Source organism: Corvus cornix, chromosome 14, assembly GCF_000738735.6.
Source record: "Corvus cornix cornix isolate S_Up_H32 chromosome 14, ASM73873v5, whole genome shotgun sequence".
In the NCBI taxonomy this organism is placed as follows: Eukaryota; Metazoa; Chordata; class Aves; order Passeriformes; family Corvidae; genus Corvus; species Corvus cornix.
The window spans coordinates 6,029,235-6,045,878 of NC_046344.1; the positions used below are offsets into that span (position 1 = coordinate 6,029,235).

Below are 16,644 nucleotides of genomic sequence, written 5' to 3' on the forward strand. Positions count from 1 at the left end.
AAAAAAGAACAATATTTATTCTGGACACATAACAATAAGGAATACGTAAAACAATGATGGAAGAAATTATTAAGCTTCTCTAAGAGGAACATGGAGTGAAATGTGTATTCAGCTGGGTACTTCTGTACCATCATTACACTAAATTCAAGGATGTAAGGAACACAGATACTTAAAGAGTTTCAGCATTTTTTAACTGTTATTATATGGCAAAGCACTGTGGAAGGCTCTGGAACATGATCACTGATTGCTGACTGAGCAGTAACTAAAGTTTGTGTGGTATTCTCCCACATGGAGACAACTTTCAGGAGTGCAACACTGAAAGAGACCTCTAATGGAACAAACAACAGCTTTATAAAGGGAACTGTCTAACAACTGCAACTGATTTTATTCCAGCTCCATGCAAAATGAGGCTGGGGACTCTTGACACAATAAAAATACTGCATCTGTGGTTGTTAAGAGAGAAAGATATACTTGCCCCAAATAGTTGCAGCTTCATACACTCAGTTATCCTTATCCATCAGTGCTTTATTCGGGTTGTGGAGCAATTATCTTTTAGATACAGAGATTACCCAGCTGGCTTCAAGCACAGGAAAAAGTCTGGTCTTGGGCACAAGCAGCACTGCCAGGCTGCTTCCAGGGTCAGTTCCATGACGATTCAGCTGCCTTTGTATGATGCAGAACTTGAGCTTACTAAATCTTGCTAAACCCAAACTGGCTGTGCACAGCACCAGTTGACCAGACTCCAGCTGGCTTTATGTTCCCATTGTCTGGAGCTCAAGGGAGTATGAAGTTAGTCCAGATCCAGCACAGCCAGCACAGAGCTAGAACTGCTCATCCAGACAGACATGAGCTGACTGCTGGGGAACCCCTGGCAGACCCTCTACCCCACACGCAGCAATTCCAGAACTGTGCAGAGCAGAGTAAAAACCCTTCCGAAGAGTCTCAGCAAAAAAACTTAAGATAAAACCAGCACTGAGAACCAATGCTTGGACCCTGACTACAGCACTGGCTGCATCTGTTCCCCAGTATCATTCAGGATTTCAGCCCCTCATGACTCCCAGACCTGACAGGAATTATTTATGAGGCAAAGCTCTTACTTCATGATGTGATGTAGTCGTGGATCTGTGAATTGTGTGGTTCTGTTGTTATGATCTACAAAATATATTCTTCCTGAAACTGTACTTCTGACTTCCCAGCCTGGAGGCAAAGGTCCCAGTTCATCACAATTCACACTGTTAAGGTCTCTAAAGTGAAAAACAAACAAGATGTTAATGCACATCACATCTGAAGCTAAGCAGCCAAACACTAATACACTTAAAAAAATTAAAATCACCTCTTTATTTAGGTTAAGGTTAGAATCCTGACTATTTGACTGAAAAAGCATTGAGATAAGGCTTTAGCAACACATTCACTCACCCCTTTCATCCTGGATAAAATTCAGGTATCACTCTAAGTGCTGCTAAAGGCAGTCACTAACTTCCAGGCAGTGTTTGAATTCAATACATAGAATGCATTTACACCTAAAAAGATTGAAAATACCTAAGGCTCCAGCCACCTAACAGAGGAAAACACTAAGAGTGGCAAGAAAAGGAAGAAAGGAAGGAAACCTGAAGGTTATTTTTTAGGCAGAAAACCCATTGTTAATTAAAGCATTCTTCAGACATTTGGCATGGATTCAGAGTTGAAGGCACCACTCTGTGCAATTCCTCACCTAAATCTAACCATGCAACATTTGTATAAATGAGTTAACTGAGAGGCTTTAGAAAGGTAGAAATGCTTTGAACACCGAAGATGCCTCAGTGTCACAGTGAGCATAAGCCAAGAGGACACACAGGCAGACAGACAAGCCCTTGCTAGGCTCCTTAAAGGAGATTATGGTTGGGACCATTTGCTGTGATCAGCTGTGCATCTGAAAGTCCTGCAGAGATCTGATTACAGCAGGTTCTAACCTACATCTTTGCCTCATGGCAAGGTTAGGCTTTTGCACCACAAGCTGGTAGCATGAAAGTCACCTTTAACTAAAATAGGTGTGACCTGTGACTCACAAGACACTGCTGCTCCTGAAACCCCGGTTCAAGGATTTGGGAAGAGAAGCAGCAGCACCTTTCATTAGGGTGACCAGCATCACTTGAAGAAGACACAAGGTTTTGGGCATGCAAGTCTGACATGACTGACACAAATGAACAATCACTGTCATTTCTTCTTCCAACAATACCAGCTAATCTAACATCAGCTGTTTTCTCTCTCTCTCAGCTTTATTTTTCATTTCCTTCCATACACTGAGCTTTTATCACCACTTTTGGCTGCACTACTTTATATCATTTTTCTAATATCCTGTATCACATCCCTCTATTATCCAGGCAGTGCAGCAGCTGAGAGTTACGAACTTCACTCTTGAATCTGGTGTGCAGGTGGCCCATGAAACAGCCCAGATTCAGAGCTGCTCAGGAAGAGCACCAGACCTTACTCACAAAGACCTGGATTAACTGCAGGTTAAGGTCTAAAGAGGCTTTACTAAATTAATCATGTGAAGGATTCAAATTTTCTAGCTGCAAATCACTGGCCTAAAGCATAAAAAACCTCAAACCATTTCAAGTTTAAAGATAACAAGTAATCTCTTTCAGTTATACATAACTGAGCACTAAATAAACAAAAGTTACAAGTTGAATAATCAAGAAACAATTATTTTAATAAAGTAGTCAGTTTTTTCTTCAATTTGCAGTCCAAATTGTTTTCATACAAAAAAAAATGTAGATAAGATTCAGAAATTCGTAGCTTCACCAAAAACAAAGTTACATCAACATTTTAGGAAGAATTTGTCAAACACGAGTTCCTGAAGGGCTACATATATTTTTGCTTTGTGTTTTACATGATTCACAAGTAAATAATTCTTTCTTTCAAAAAGAGTAACTCTTAATGTTTGGTGAAATGGTAACTAGAAACACCCCAAACTATTCCTCTGCTGGGAACTCTCCCTTTAAATTCAGACAGGCCATTTCATAGATTTTTGCTCTTATAAATCCAGCATCCTGCCACACATATACACATCAAACCCCCCGACTTTTAACTATAAATACATACCTTGGTATCCTTGGGTCGTGCCACGTGCTCACTCCAGTCTGTGTGTGCAAAAAATAAACCTGACCCTGTACCGTTGTTCTTTGCTCTATAAAAAAGGAAGGAAAATTATTTTAAATTACAAATCTTAAAAAAAATTCCAAATAAACAGTTTAAAGACATCAGAATATTTTCCTCCTAGGAGAAAGCACTGGAGCCATCACACTGATCTCTTGCAGCATGGCTTGTTTTGTCCTTGACAAAGTTACTCTGACTACACATTTCAACATTCTTTTGAAACTCACAGATCCATGCACCAGCATGTTTTAGTTCGTATTTTCATTGTTAGATTTTGAGACAATCCAAATCTCCAAACTAGATTTCTTTACTCCTAGATTTGGTGTGCTCTTTTCTGAGATTTAAATTCTCCTTAATCTCATCCTTCCTAATCTTCTGTACTATTGGTTTCTTTGTTGCTTTTATATATTTTCCTGATCTTTTCTCAAATGTGGGCTCAAACCTACACAACATGCCAAGGGGGAAGGAAAAAATAGCATTACTGCTCTAGTTTAAAGAGCTCTTTACATTCGTTCTCCCTAGATACACAGCCAAGATTAGCAGTGAATTTTCTGTAACAGCATCATACCACAACCTCATGTTTAATATACCATCAACCCCTCAGTGTATCCTGGCGTAGCCAGCTGCTAATTAGCCAATCTCAAACTCCCATCTGCACTTAGTTCCTTTTCCAAAATGCAACATGAGATGCACGTGGATGCTGCCTGTTCCAACACGCAAAACACCTCGATGTATTAAAAAGGGAGAATTTGGAAAAATGAACCCCTTTCAGTTTTACAGCTGTGGGTCACTCACCGTAGCCTTCAGGTAGCTCAGGTGACTGGTGGCCGTGGGGCCTGTTCTGAGGTGTCTGTACGTGAGCTCTGACCTCTGGCGTGCGGAGCCGCTGGGCCTGGAGCCTCTGGTCCTGGCTGGGAGACTCCAGGAAGCGGCAGCCGCCTCCTCCCGCCGCTCCCGTCGTGTCCGTGTACGGAGCCGGCTCCTCCATGAAGCAGCTCAGCGGCCTCCCCGGCCCAGAATCTTCATAAACCGTTCTGCAAATGGGGAAACTTCAAGAGTTTCCATCACAAGAGAAGTGAATGCAGAAATGACTGTTTCTCTCTCCCCACAACTTCAAGTAGTGCAACTTTTAACCCAAGAGGTGCCATTTTCTTAATGTTTTTATACCCACATTTCTCAGCACAGGTAACAAAAAAAAAAAAAAAATCAAGTCTTACCCAGTTTAGCCTATTTTCTTCAAGCAGTTGTCCAGTTACAACCTTACTACACGTCACATCGATACTTAAGTTTCTAATTAGTTACAGTCTTGCAACATATCAACCACTGTTCTAATTAAGTAAAAAGAAAACAGCCCTTACCCTTCATTTTCCAAAAGCCCTCTGCAGTCTACTACAGAACCTCCTGTGCCTATTCTGTCCCGAGTCTGTAAACTGACTGAAAGAAGAAAACACAAACTCAGGTCAATGAAAGAAAAACTGCATTCCTAAAAACAGCAACAAGCAAAAAAATCCACATTTATACAGGGTAAAATATTAAGGAAAGCACTATCCTACACACAAGAACACATCAATTACCAAAATTCCTTTTATTCTCTTAAAGCATTAATAATTTTTAAAAAGCTGAAGAGAAAACAGAGGGTCATCCCCTCAAAACTTGAGTTTATTTCTGTAAATATCAAACATGTCAGGTTCTACATCTGGGTTTCATGAGGATCCAGAAAGGGAAGTTGGAAAAAAATTGCTCACCACTAGATGTCATCGTAGGGCGAGAATTTGGAGTTTGCCAAATGTATTTATGTATCACTGAAAAGCTGGGGTTGGGTGGGGGCAGTAAAACGTGGGGTAAATTTGCTGTAAAATGAGCACGGCCTCATTGAAATTTGGAAATGGCTTGCCTGAGTCAAAGGTATCAAACCAGCAACTTGTAAAATGCCTTTTAACTCCTCCAGATCCTTTTCTAACACCTAAGGTTCTCTCTGCCTGTCACCTTGGCCAAATGCATCATTTCACAGTGACATTCACCCTTCCAGAGATGCAGTAGAAGCCTTGCCAGATGCATTCCCTGTTTTTAATGCTGTTTCCCGTCATCAACTGAGAGGAAACAAACTCCTGCATAGGAGTGCAATGAAAATTTTCAGGTTATGTAATTTAATCCCATTAAAATCAAAAGAAACAACACAGAACAGGCACAGAAGCAGCAACTAGAGGAGTTTTTCCCTATGGATATTTACCAAGCAGATGGAATTTAGCTGGGATCATTCTTACCCACTATTTGGCCTCGGACAGCATCGGTGTCTGTGGGGTTGAGTTTGCATAGATCCAAACGCTGGTCTGCAAAGGAGAATTGCAAAAATCAACCCTGGGAAGGGCTGGGTGGGAACACTATTCACTACTCAGGTACAGGGCATGGAGGGTTCCTGGTCACACCAGGGTGGAATTGCTCTTACATCCAGTATCTTTTAGCCTGCTGATGGCATTGGAGAGGAGTCGGACACACCCCAGGAAGCCAGCTCCCTGTTTCTTATGGATTTTTTTATGGTTCCATACACTGATGGTTATGGAATCTGTTTTCCCAACGTATCTAGAAAAATACATATTAAAAGACTAATTTTAGAAATAACAACCTCTTTTTACTTCACAGAACTGACGCTGTAATTGGTACAAATTCTGACACATTTTAGTACATCGGTCATGCCTCTTTATTATAAATACACAAGTGCTTATGCCCAAAATGCTGTTATTAATGAATTACTGCACAGTGATTTCACACAGCATGGGAAATTGATATTGCTGCAGCATGAATTTAACTACAGCCAGCCTCATTAAAAGCTAAGTAACAAGTCGATTAACGTACAAAACTTTAGAATTTATGGTTCTAATAATTTGAAGAAAATAAATCATTCCAACAAGGACAATTTTCTGTAAAAGCTGGATGGCACTGCTCCAGGAGAGCTCACTAAGCCCTTGTGCTGTGTACCTGCCACACAAATATCTACAGATTCAAACATCTAAAAGCAAAGTACCACTCTTTATTATTTCTTCTTGAAAAAAAATCAGTCTTCTGAGAAGGCAGGGTTAGATGGGATATTGGGAAGAAATTCTTCCCTGTGAGGGTGGGGCGGCCCTGGCACAGGTTGCCCAGAGAAGCTGTGGCTGTCCCATCCCTGGAAGCGCCCAAGGCCACGCTGGGAGCAACCTGATCTAGTGGAAGGTGTCCCTGGCAGGGAGTGGAACTGGATGATCTTTAAGGTTCCTTTCAACCAAACTGTCCTGAGATTCTAGGAAATGTGACTCTCTTGATAACACAAAATGAAGTTGCAGTGCCAACCCTGCACTATTTATTCACTAGATAAATCTCTAGAATACTGTTTACTTATGACCTTACAACCAACTCACAGATCATAATGCTGGTTCCATTTGGGGTCCAACGTGTTCTTCACAGTGTCAGTGGAATGGCACTGACCTGACCCATCCACAACTATTTTAGCAAATGGGTCAGGAAGTCCTGTGGAAAGAAAAAGGTGCTGTTGAACACAGTCCTTTGTTTTGCTACTTCCAAGACAATGCCATAGAAGCTCCCCCTCAAGAAAGGACAGCTGCCTTTATCCTAAAAGTATTTTAGTAAATCCTGTCTTTCAGGTGGATGCTCTTGGTACCCCCCAGCACAGAGCTGTGAACAGCAGCCTGCCTGTGGTTCCATCAGCCAGATTTTCAGCTGGAAATTTGTGAGCCCTCAGTGTTTCCAACCCTGAAGTCCACACAATCTACAGCTCAGAGTAATGTGTATTCCTGTAGTAATGCAGTGCTGCTCCGAGAAGGGAACCACAGAGCAAATGACACACACAGATGAGCCTCCACAGTAAAGCACCATCTCCAAATAAATCTGATTAATCCAGAGCAGAAAGTTACACAATTAGGACATACTTACTGAAGAAATCTTTCTTTGCGAGATTCTTGGCACATAATACTGCAAAACAAAAAAGTAGATAAAGAAATCTTAAAACAGTAAAAAAAAAAGCTTTCTGGTAATCATATCAGCTAAAATAATACCTGATCATGATTCATAAAAAAACCACCTAAATACTAAATGCGAGCATTGTTTTCTTTATATGGGATTGGAATATTTACATATAAATTTGGCTTTATATTTGCTGCTTTAATTCTATTGTTAGAACACACAGAAGATTTAATGAACATCCCTTAGCATTAAAACCTCCTAATTTTCTTTACTTCATGTTTACACAAATGCTAAACCAGATTTTTGTTGTTGTTTCAGAATCCATCCATTTTAGAACAAGGCTAAACATTTTCTGAAGAAAGAACAGTTCTGGGATTCCTGGAAGAGACCTCTTCATTAAGTCCCATCAAATGCAGTGCAACCTCCTGCTCCTTGCACACAAAGTAGGGGATACATGGTGAAACAAAGCATGGGAGGAATTCTGCAACAGCAGAAGCAATCTGTAAATACACAAAGGTTTGGGGATAAGTATGACAGGGCCTCACTCAGGAGAAAAAAAAATATGCTTGAAAAAAAACCTGCATCAAGATGTTTTCCTTTGAAATGGCCACAAATGAGACATCATTTCCCTCTCTCCAATTCTACTCACCAGCACAGCAGTTTAAGAAAAAATTAGATCAGGAAACTCGCATCAATCTCCATTTCTAACAGGTCTATTACCAGCTACAAGTCTAATTTTGCTTTTCCATAAGGACTGCTCAGTAGGATCTCAGCAATCCAAGTTGTTTAGTATCCATTAAACTCTTCTAACAGGCCAGGAAAAACAACTCCAGAGCCAAAGAGGAAAATATTAGAGCTCTAACTTATCTCAAACTAAGATCCAAGAGAGGAAGGTAACGATGAAAGACCTAATTACTTTTGAGGGAGTCTCTTTCCCCAGTGGGAAAAAAAGAGATCTTTCAGCAGGAGAATGCAGGCTCAGAAGATAATCAATGGCCTATTCCCCAGGTATGGACCATTTCCCCTTCTCATCTCCATCTCCCCTCCTTCCTGACTTAACTTCAGTCTCACTGTAATTCTATACTGGGGAAAGGGAAGGTGCAAAGGAACAAATACTTTTATTTATTTATTTTTATATACTTCTACTAGAATTCCACCTCTCAGTTCCAGAGAAACATTCCCTACCTAACACAAGCTGCAGAGTAAAAACTGTTTCACCTCCCCTGTCAAGCAAACAGACCAAAGAAATCCACTATTTAACCCAGAATCTTATGGAAAAAAATACACAAATCCTCCGTCTTAGTAATAATTAAAGCAGCCGCACCAGGAAAGTATTTTTAGAACGGATTAAAAATTACTTATTTCTTACACTGGCAAACTGTATAATCAGAGAAAGCTTCTCTCGTATTTTTTTTTTTTAAGCAGCTGACCAAAAAGAGAAGTGTGCAGGACTATGGCAATTCAATTTGAAACAACACAGGATTAGAGAATCACCATCCGCTGCTCTATGGAAGCACGAAAGAGCAACCTTTAATTTCCTCTTCCTGTTGTGAGTGTTTCAGAGGAAAAATGACCCAAAAAAGAGAGACTAAGTACAAATAAAATCAGAACCTGAGCATGCTAGTACCAGCCAAAAGGAATTCTGAAGTTCCTGTGAGATTTCAAAAATAAAATAACTCTACTTTGCCATCCCCAATTTTAAGAATAATTTATTGAGCTGGAGAAGGATGACATCTGTAACTTTCTGCATATGGTCTGTACATATAATTATTACCTTTATTCTATATTTCAGATGTGCTTTCAAAATAGCAGCATACATTTCTAAAGTTATTATTGAAGAATTATATATTTCATTTAACTCTTTTCCCTCTGCCCCAGCCTTTGTGTCTACAGTAGATGAGCACAGCTGCCAATTTTCCACTCACAGCCTGTGAAACCCTCAATTTTAGGTTGCAAAAATTATTACTCTTTCTTGTAAGAAAAATATTGGCACAAAAGCTAATAGCTGAAATAAACCTTTATGGAGCAATCTCCAAAATGAGGCTGCCCGAGATGGACCATTGGCTCTGTTCCACTATTTGCATGTTAAACCCACTAGAGCAAAAAATATTTGCAAGAGCTGTATCACTTAAAAGCCACAGATTTCTAAATTCCAGTAAAAAAACAGGTGGCAAAGGTCAGCAATGGGAGACTTGGATATGAAACCACGCCAGCAGCAGAGGAGACAGCCCCTCCCTGCTGTGCAAAGCTGGGAATGTGCCACATTTCCTTCTTAAACACATTGTCTCCAACAGGAGAGGACCTGATGGCTGCTACTATCAACCCAAAATTAATGGCCTTGGGTAGGTTTAGCTACAAAGGCTTTAAAAAGTTACTCATTTCATCCCTGGTTCAGAGGGGGTTTAGGAGAACGAGACAGACCCTAAACTGCAAACCTGGCACTGAGGTGCTCTTTGCCCAGGACTTGCCCAAATCCCCTCTTTGCCCATTTTCGCAAGTGCTTTTTCCTTTGGTTTTTCTTTCTTTTAAACAAGGAAGGCTCTGGGCTTGTCAGCAGGAGTGATCTCTGTGCATTTGTTGCAACATTACAAAAGGTACTAATTCTCCTGACTTGGGTATTTACATTCTGCCTCCTCAAAGTCAACCAACTTGTTTCAGCCTGACACAGGATTTGTTTATGCTCCGCTCCTGATTGTTGCACAGCTCTGAAGAACTTCTTTTTTTAATACAAGAGATCCCAAACAACACTGAAACAATGTCTTTACATCTAGATTATAATATTTATAAAGGGATGGGAATGTTTTTTTAAGTACCTGACATTACTGAGATAATTTCAAAGGCCAAATTAGCCAGCTGGGTCAAGTGCTAGTGTGAAAGCATATTTGGCAGGAGGTGAAGAAAGGATGAGCTTTAGACAAAGTCAGTATTCACCCTGGGGATGTAACTTGAGTGAGCTGAGAGGTTTCTCTGCCAGGCCCTGGTTGTCCACCCCGCTTCCAAACAGAAATGAATCATCTGTTGTGGTTCAGGAGGTGCCGCAGGAGCAGGACGGGTGTAGTGAGGAGAGCACGGAGTGGCACCAGTGTCTCAACAACCCAGCTGAGAATTGCATCAGAAAGCTGCTAATTCACCCCGAGACACCATCCTGCAGCAAGGGCAGCACTTGCAGGGAGGCACAGAAAAACAGTCTGGGAGAGGAACCATTTCAAACATTCCCAAGTAAACAGAGCCTGACTCTGCATCAGCACCAGATTTATTCCCATAAACCACAGAATGTCTCCATTTGGAAGGGACCCATAAGGATCACAGAGTCCAACTCCCAACATACCCCATCCCATAGCACACTGCTAAGATGCTACAAGTGTTTCCAGCTGCACAGTGTACAAACGACACAGTTTCCTGCAGGGAAAAAGTAAAGTAAATAAGGCAAGTGATGAAAATATTCCATAGGCCCAGCCTGTACGAATGCAAAACAGCAGGCAAATGTGCACCTGGGACAGCATTCATTCACACTTTGCAAGTTAAAGGTAGGAGCCTCCATGCTCAAATTAAGGACCTTTACATGTGGATATGATCTGAGCTAACCACGGCCTTCAATTTAGCATCCAAGTTAATTTTGGAGACAAGACAAACCAGCAATGTGTCCACATCTTCCTTAGGAAAGGCGGGTGGGGAGGAGGACACAGTGAACCGTGCTGGCAAATATACCTTTCGGCCATCTCTGGCCGTCCCTTGGATATGCCAGGTTAATTATTTATGCTTGCACAAACAGGCAGCCAGATTCCAGGATACATTTGTTTTACTTTGTGACAGAAGATAAACACAGGCCAGCAGGCTGATGGCGTAGAAAGGACTTCACTTAATATTTCCTTCTGTGTAGACCATCTTTAATTGTTAAGAGAGATGCAGCACAATCATTACAAGCACCACAGGCTGGTTGGTTTGTTCTAAGATAGAAGCAGAGAAGAACAATGAGGCTTTGGAAGAGAAAGTAATAAAGATCTTGACATAAAATGAAAGTAAAGTTACTGCACACAATTGGAAAATGAAAAAGGCTGCAAAGCAGGTCAAATTTGAGGCATCCAAGTAATGGAAATATCTCTGCTAATGCTTCAAAGTCTGCACAGGTTTTGACTTGTGAAGCTGGTAGGCTGTGTTGGAGGTGCCCCTGCAGGACAGTCCCCTGTGTGTGCCAGCTCACAGGGTGGTTTCCATAGCAGAAATCCCACCATTCTGAGTAACAGTTTTGGGAAGGCTACATGGCAAAAATAATATGCATTAAGTGGAAAAAAACCTCCCCCAAAATAGGAGAAAAAAGCAAACATCAGCTATTCACCACATGCTGCTCCAACACCCCAAAGCTCATGGCCCACAATTAAAATCTTTAGTGAATCTGTTATGTGAAATCATGTCTCGTCCAAACAGTTCCATGGATTTTGTGGAAAATACTCTGAATACCACAAGCCACCCCTTCTGAAACGCCCTGAGGAATGACTGCTTACAGTTGTGTTCTCTGCACATAACCTGAAATGAGACTTTACTGCAGATAAGGTCTGGTTTTATTTCTACTACCAGACAACCCGCTAAGGTTTTACATGTCTGGCTTTTTTAAGAGTGACAATCATTTATATGTGGTGGGGTACAAAAAAATGGGTTTATGGGAAAGGAAAGATGGCTGAAGTGTGTAAAAATGCAGCTTCTCTACAGCTAGCCACATCACTGAACTGAAATACACCACTTTATTCACAAAGTGCACTTTAAATTGTCACCACAAAGGCCAAGGTTTCTATTCTAGTAATTTTTTTGTTTGCTTTAGGAATACTTTTGGTCTTTCTCTTCATCTGCTTGAGACTGAAATGCATAAATCCAGACTGCTTTAACTTCTCTGTAACCGAACCCGAACTGCTGCAGCGCCTGCGAGCACAAAGAGATAAACAAACCCACAGCCTTCCCTTACATTTGCCAAATAAGCCAATTAGCTGTATGGAACTAATTTCATCCTGACATGCACCCTGAGTGGCCTTCACTAACGATCTCAGCATTGTGGTGCCAATGAGATTTGCAATCTGAGACACAAATCAACCAAAAACCCCCGAGACCCCTCCGACTTCAGGCCCTGCATTCATGCCCTGACACTGGAAGGCTCTGCCTGAACTCATGCTAAACCAGACCTTGACTACCAGATTAAAGCAAGGCTTCATTATAAAACCCTCAGTTCTCAAAGAGTCGCTAGAGTTGATACACGAAGCCTTTTTGTGGCCCTTTTGTGTAGGCTGCAGTAAAAATCAAAGCCTCTTTTCAAGGCATGATCTCCTCGTGGGTTGGAACTTGGCTTTGTGTAGCCAGTTGCAAACACTAGACAACTTTGAAGAGATCTTCAAAAAACCACACACCCAGAAAAAGCCATTTTTATTAGTCCATTAACATGTCATTAAAGTATCTACTTAGCCAGGAATCAAAATTCCATCCTACCTAAGCAGAAACCAGTCACGAATGAGAGGCAGTTCTCCTACTGCAAACAAAACCGAGTTGACAAAACACAAGAGTTTCATCTCCATTCCTAAGAATTACTCAAACTGAAAAATTCTCCAACAATAAGTCTTCACATACAACCAGCAAGAGCTGACTTAGCCCTCAATAATATAAATCATTGAAAAACGCAGCACAGGGCTATTGGAAGAACAAGACTCATTAAATACCCTGTTAACTGAGACTGTGCAATACAAGACCAGTAAAGCAAGTTTAAAAATTAACTGACTGAGATGTAAAACTTAGAGAAACACTGAAGAGTTATGGAATCAGCTGAAGAACTTTGCAGGGATAAAAAAGGGAGATCAATAGGAAGCTGAATTAATGCTGACATACAGAATATGAGAAAGGCACACAAATCAGAGGTGGGAATAAGCTTATCAATTATTCCTCATACCAACTTTTCTCTCTCTTATTCCCCCTCTGCTCACCCCTAACAAATACCCGACATAAAGGTTACCTCTCAGATTACATCTTTCATTAAATCCCAGCTATTGCCTCAGTTTTCTTACGACTTTGTGATGTCTCCCTCTAATCCAGGCCAAGACCCTTGTCATACTCTCCACACAGTTCCCTACTTCCTAGATAGACATAAACCCCAAGTATCCCCAATTGCTGGAGTCTTACAGACACACCCTCAGCTCTGAAAGCAGAAGCTGGCCATGGCGTTTATCTGTCCTATGTGCCACTCAAATTGTACTTCCATGGTTGCTTTTTTTTTTAAAGTTTACTTTTTAGGACAAACCTTTCATAGACTGCTGCATTACCACCTTCAGCTAATTGTTCTTCTTGGCCCTGCAGTGGTTGCTCAGCTGTAGGAAATACAGCCAGACATGCTGGGGCAAGAGCGAGACCCTCACTGGTGACACCTCCTCTGTCACTAAGATGCCCCTGAAGTTCTGTCTTCCCTCACATCCCTTCCAATTTCTCTTTGCTGACTGTCTCCAAACATGTCCAAAGCACAACCATTTTGTGTGAGAACTGGAATTTAAGAGCTAAGTCAGTTATTACTATCACCATTTTACAGCCATTCCCAAAAACACCCCATCAATTACACAGTTTTACCAGGAAATACATTAACAGAACATAAGGTCATTTATACCCACTGTATGGTTTCTAAAACTCAGTCCTCCTACCCCACCAATACATCTGCCAGGACCACAGCCAAGCAGGATAATAATTTTGTAAGGGGAGATTTCCCAAATTCAGTCAAGTTTTTGCTTTTTTAAAGTGTTCACAAATGGTCTCCTGATTCCCTGAAAACAAAGAATACACTCAGGCTTCAGCTACAGCATCAGCTTCTGTACGCACTAGTAAGATACAGGAATATCTGTAAAAACCTCAGAATTGCTGTTAAAAACACACAGAATAATATGCTGTTCTCAGGGCAAATACAACCTCTTAGGTGAGAGCTGAAGAAACAATTTCAATGAAAAAATTCCTGCTGGAAATACAAAATGGACTTTTCATTTACTCTACACTTCACTGTGCAAGTTGTAGTTGCTGGGATCAACACAGCTTTGGAATTCTTCCCTTATTCAATCTTTTGCATCTCTAACCACGTGCATTTGCATTGAATAATTCATATTTCCAAGCAAGTGGTGTCTATCCAGACAGACTTATCTGCATGCCTTGCACATTCTTGTGTTCACACTTTGGATCAGACACAACGTGAGCTGTGCGACATCATCACCAAAATAAAAGTTTAAAACACACCAGGAAACTATGTGGCTCAATTTTCCTAAATTGCATTAAAACTAAGGAATAAATTCATGCTGAAATCTCAATACTTCACTTTTATAGTTACCCAAGCACTGCAGAAGCATCTGGAAAAAAATTCCTAAAGCATGAAAAACACGTTCCTCCACCCACATGCACTCATAACTCGGATTCCAAACTGAATTTTACTAAGATCACAAAAAATATTTTGTACTTTTAACACCATGGAGGTTTCAAAGCATCTTTTTCAAATCCCTACAAATGTCAGCACCTAACAGGACCATGTTCTCATCCCAACATTGCTCACAACAGGTCCCAGGCGGAACTGAGGGTTGAGCTCAAGCCCAGTCCTAATCCCAGAGTCCCAGTAACAAAACGTCCTTTCTAGAAATCCTGTCCAAATGTTCAGAGGTATGAATTTGCTTCTCTGGAAAATGTGAGGTGAACAACAGCAAATTAAAAATCAAATACAGAAAATAAACCCTGAACATTCCAGATATTGCTGAGGCATAAATTAGGTATGAAATAGTTGACGCTCCTGTAGCGGAGAACAGTGCCTGTGCTCAGTCAGCATTTCAGGGAGGCGTGTTTCATTTAAGGTGTCTCTGATCTCCACTTTTGCAAGTTCAAGTTATAAAGCCTTGAACGCCTTATTTTCATTACCAAAAAGAAGCCTAGAAGGACTCTCGTGCAGCTGATCATTTGCTTACTAATTCAGTACATAAAAGGCTTTTCCAATAAATATTATGTTGAATATAAAACACAGAAATTTAGATTCTCCTTCTTTCCAGGTATTCTCTATGGGGCTACCCAGACCACTACTACAACTGTATGTTTTATAAGCAGTTTGTGAGATTCAAGTTACAAGTATGTTTCTCCACTAACAGCAGCTTTCTTCCCCCACAAAACACTGTCCAATTAATGGACTTCGAGCTTTTACAAGCCATTCATTTCCTAATTCCGTGAGGAAAACCTGCACAACTGCTCTCTGCTGGTTTATAACGGAGGAGAAAGTGCAGAACAAGAGACCAAAACCAGAATCAACACATTTGCGGGTGCTTAACTGAGCACTACAATTCGTAGAATGCACAAGCACTCACACCAATTAAACCAGACCCAGCCTTGGGGTCCTGTCCACGGAGCAAAACAGTTTTGAAATGTCAGGAACACAACACACAACTTTGTACTTTCTAACCCAGTACTATCTCCCGCTCAATATATAAATATTGCCTTGCCTCAGAATATCTGCTTGTTATGCAGAAAGCAGAAAGGAGTCCGACCTGCTGCTACAGAACATGTAAAACCTGTGAAAGAAGAAACCTTGGTACAGAAAATCTTGGCAAAGTCTGAGTAGATACAGCCAAGCAACAGTTCAAAAGAAACACTGAATTTTTGTCAAACAGTAAAAGGTCTACAACTTCCAAGCCAAAACGAAGCAGATTTCTCAGTTTAAGACATAAAACATATGTTTTGTATCTCTAAAGAGTGGCTGATATTTACATTCCTTCACATACAGGTAGTGTCAGTATTTCAACAAAGCAATTTGAATGTAAAGCACTATTGTAAAGAAGGAAAAAAATGTAATTTAACACATTCTCAATCTCAATTTAAAACTGAGATTTGTTTTTCCAGACAAAACCAGTATTTGACTTCTTTGATATCTTACTGCAATTAAATAAGGTATAAAATCAACTTTACAGGAACAAAGTTTCCAATGGGGGTATTTTAATAAACAGTACAAAATTAATGTCTGGTTTTCATCAAGTGCTAAGTAGATTGCTCAAAAGCAAGAACATTGTTATTTAAAAAATGAATGGCGTTAAGTTATGTGTAAGTTGTAAACTATTACTTCATCCCATGGGGGCTTAAATGTATCAGCAAAAGACTTGTAGTTAAACAATCCACACAACGTTGCCTTGGTGCTCAATATACAGCTTTGGCTCTGGACTGCTCAACTCAGTGTTAAACTGAAGCTTCCTTGTGAACCAAGAGCAGGAAGCTGGCAAGAGAATCACTTCAGTGACCCAGGAAGCTGCTGATGTTGAGATTAACTTCCAGCAAAATGAAGGGGGGAAAAACCCCCTGTTTTAAAAACACCGAAAATACAAACCAACAAATTTTGCCAGAGAAATTTTTACAAGTTGTAAATAAAAGTATAAAAACACTGATGACCACTGTGGTCACAATATTCAAGAATCCACGTTTCTTCATTCACATTGAAACACTGAATGAAGAATATTCAATTCAGAAATTCCACAGGAAAATTTAGCCTACAGGCTACTATGTACATAGAAAGAAGAAACC

General features: G+C 40.5%; 1 protein-coding gene across 4 annotated transcripts in view; it reads right to left on the reverse strand.

Moving 5' to 3' along the window:
- Positions 1-16,644, reverse strand: part of SMURF1 (SMAD specific E3 ubiquitin protein ligase 1) — a 42,344-nt gene that overhangs the window by 8,931 nt on the left and 16,769 nt on the right. For 2 of the 4 annotated variants that reach the window (XM_039560404.1, XM_039560403.1), the window contains exons 2-9: positions 7,063-7,101; positions 6,531-6,639; positions 5,582-5,715; positions 5,400-5,465; positions 4,494-4,569; positions 3,931-4,169; positions 3,082-3,166; positions 1,098-1,244 (exon numbers count right to left, since the gene is read on the reverse strand). In XM_039560404.1, coding sequence (XP_039416338.1) covers positions 1,098-1,244; positions 3,082-3,166; positions 3,931-4,169; positions 4,494-4,569; positions 5,400-5,465; positions 5,582-5,715; positions 6,531-6,639; positions 7,063-7,101 — 895 coding nt within the window. Of the gene's footprint in view, positions 1-1,097; positions 1,245-3,081; positions 3,167-3,930; positions 4,185-4,493; positions 4,570-5,399; positions 5,466-5,581; positions 5,716-6,530; positions 6,640-7,062; positions 7,102-16,644 lie in introns of all 4 variants that reach the window. The other 2 variants (XM_039560402.1, XM_039560401.1) reach the window with 1 other exon arrangement.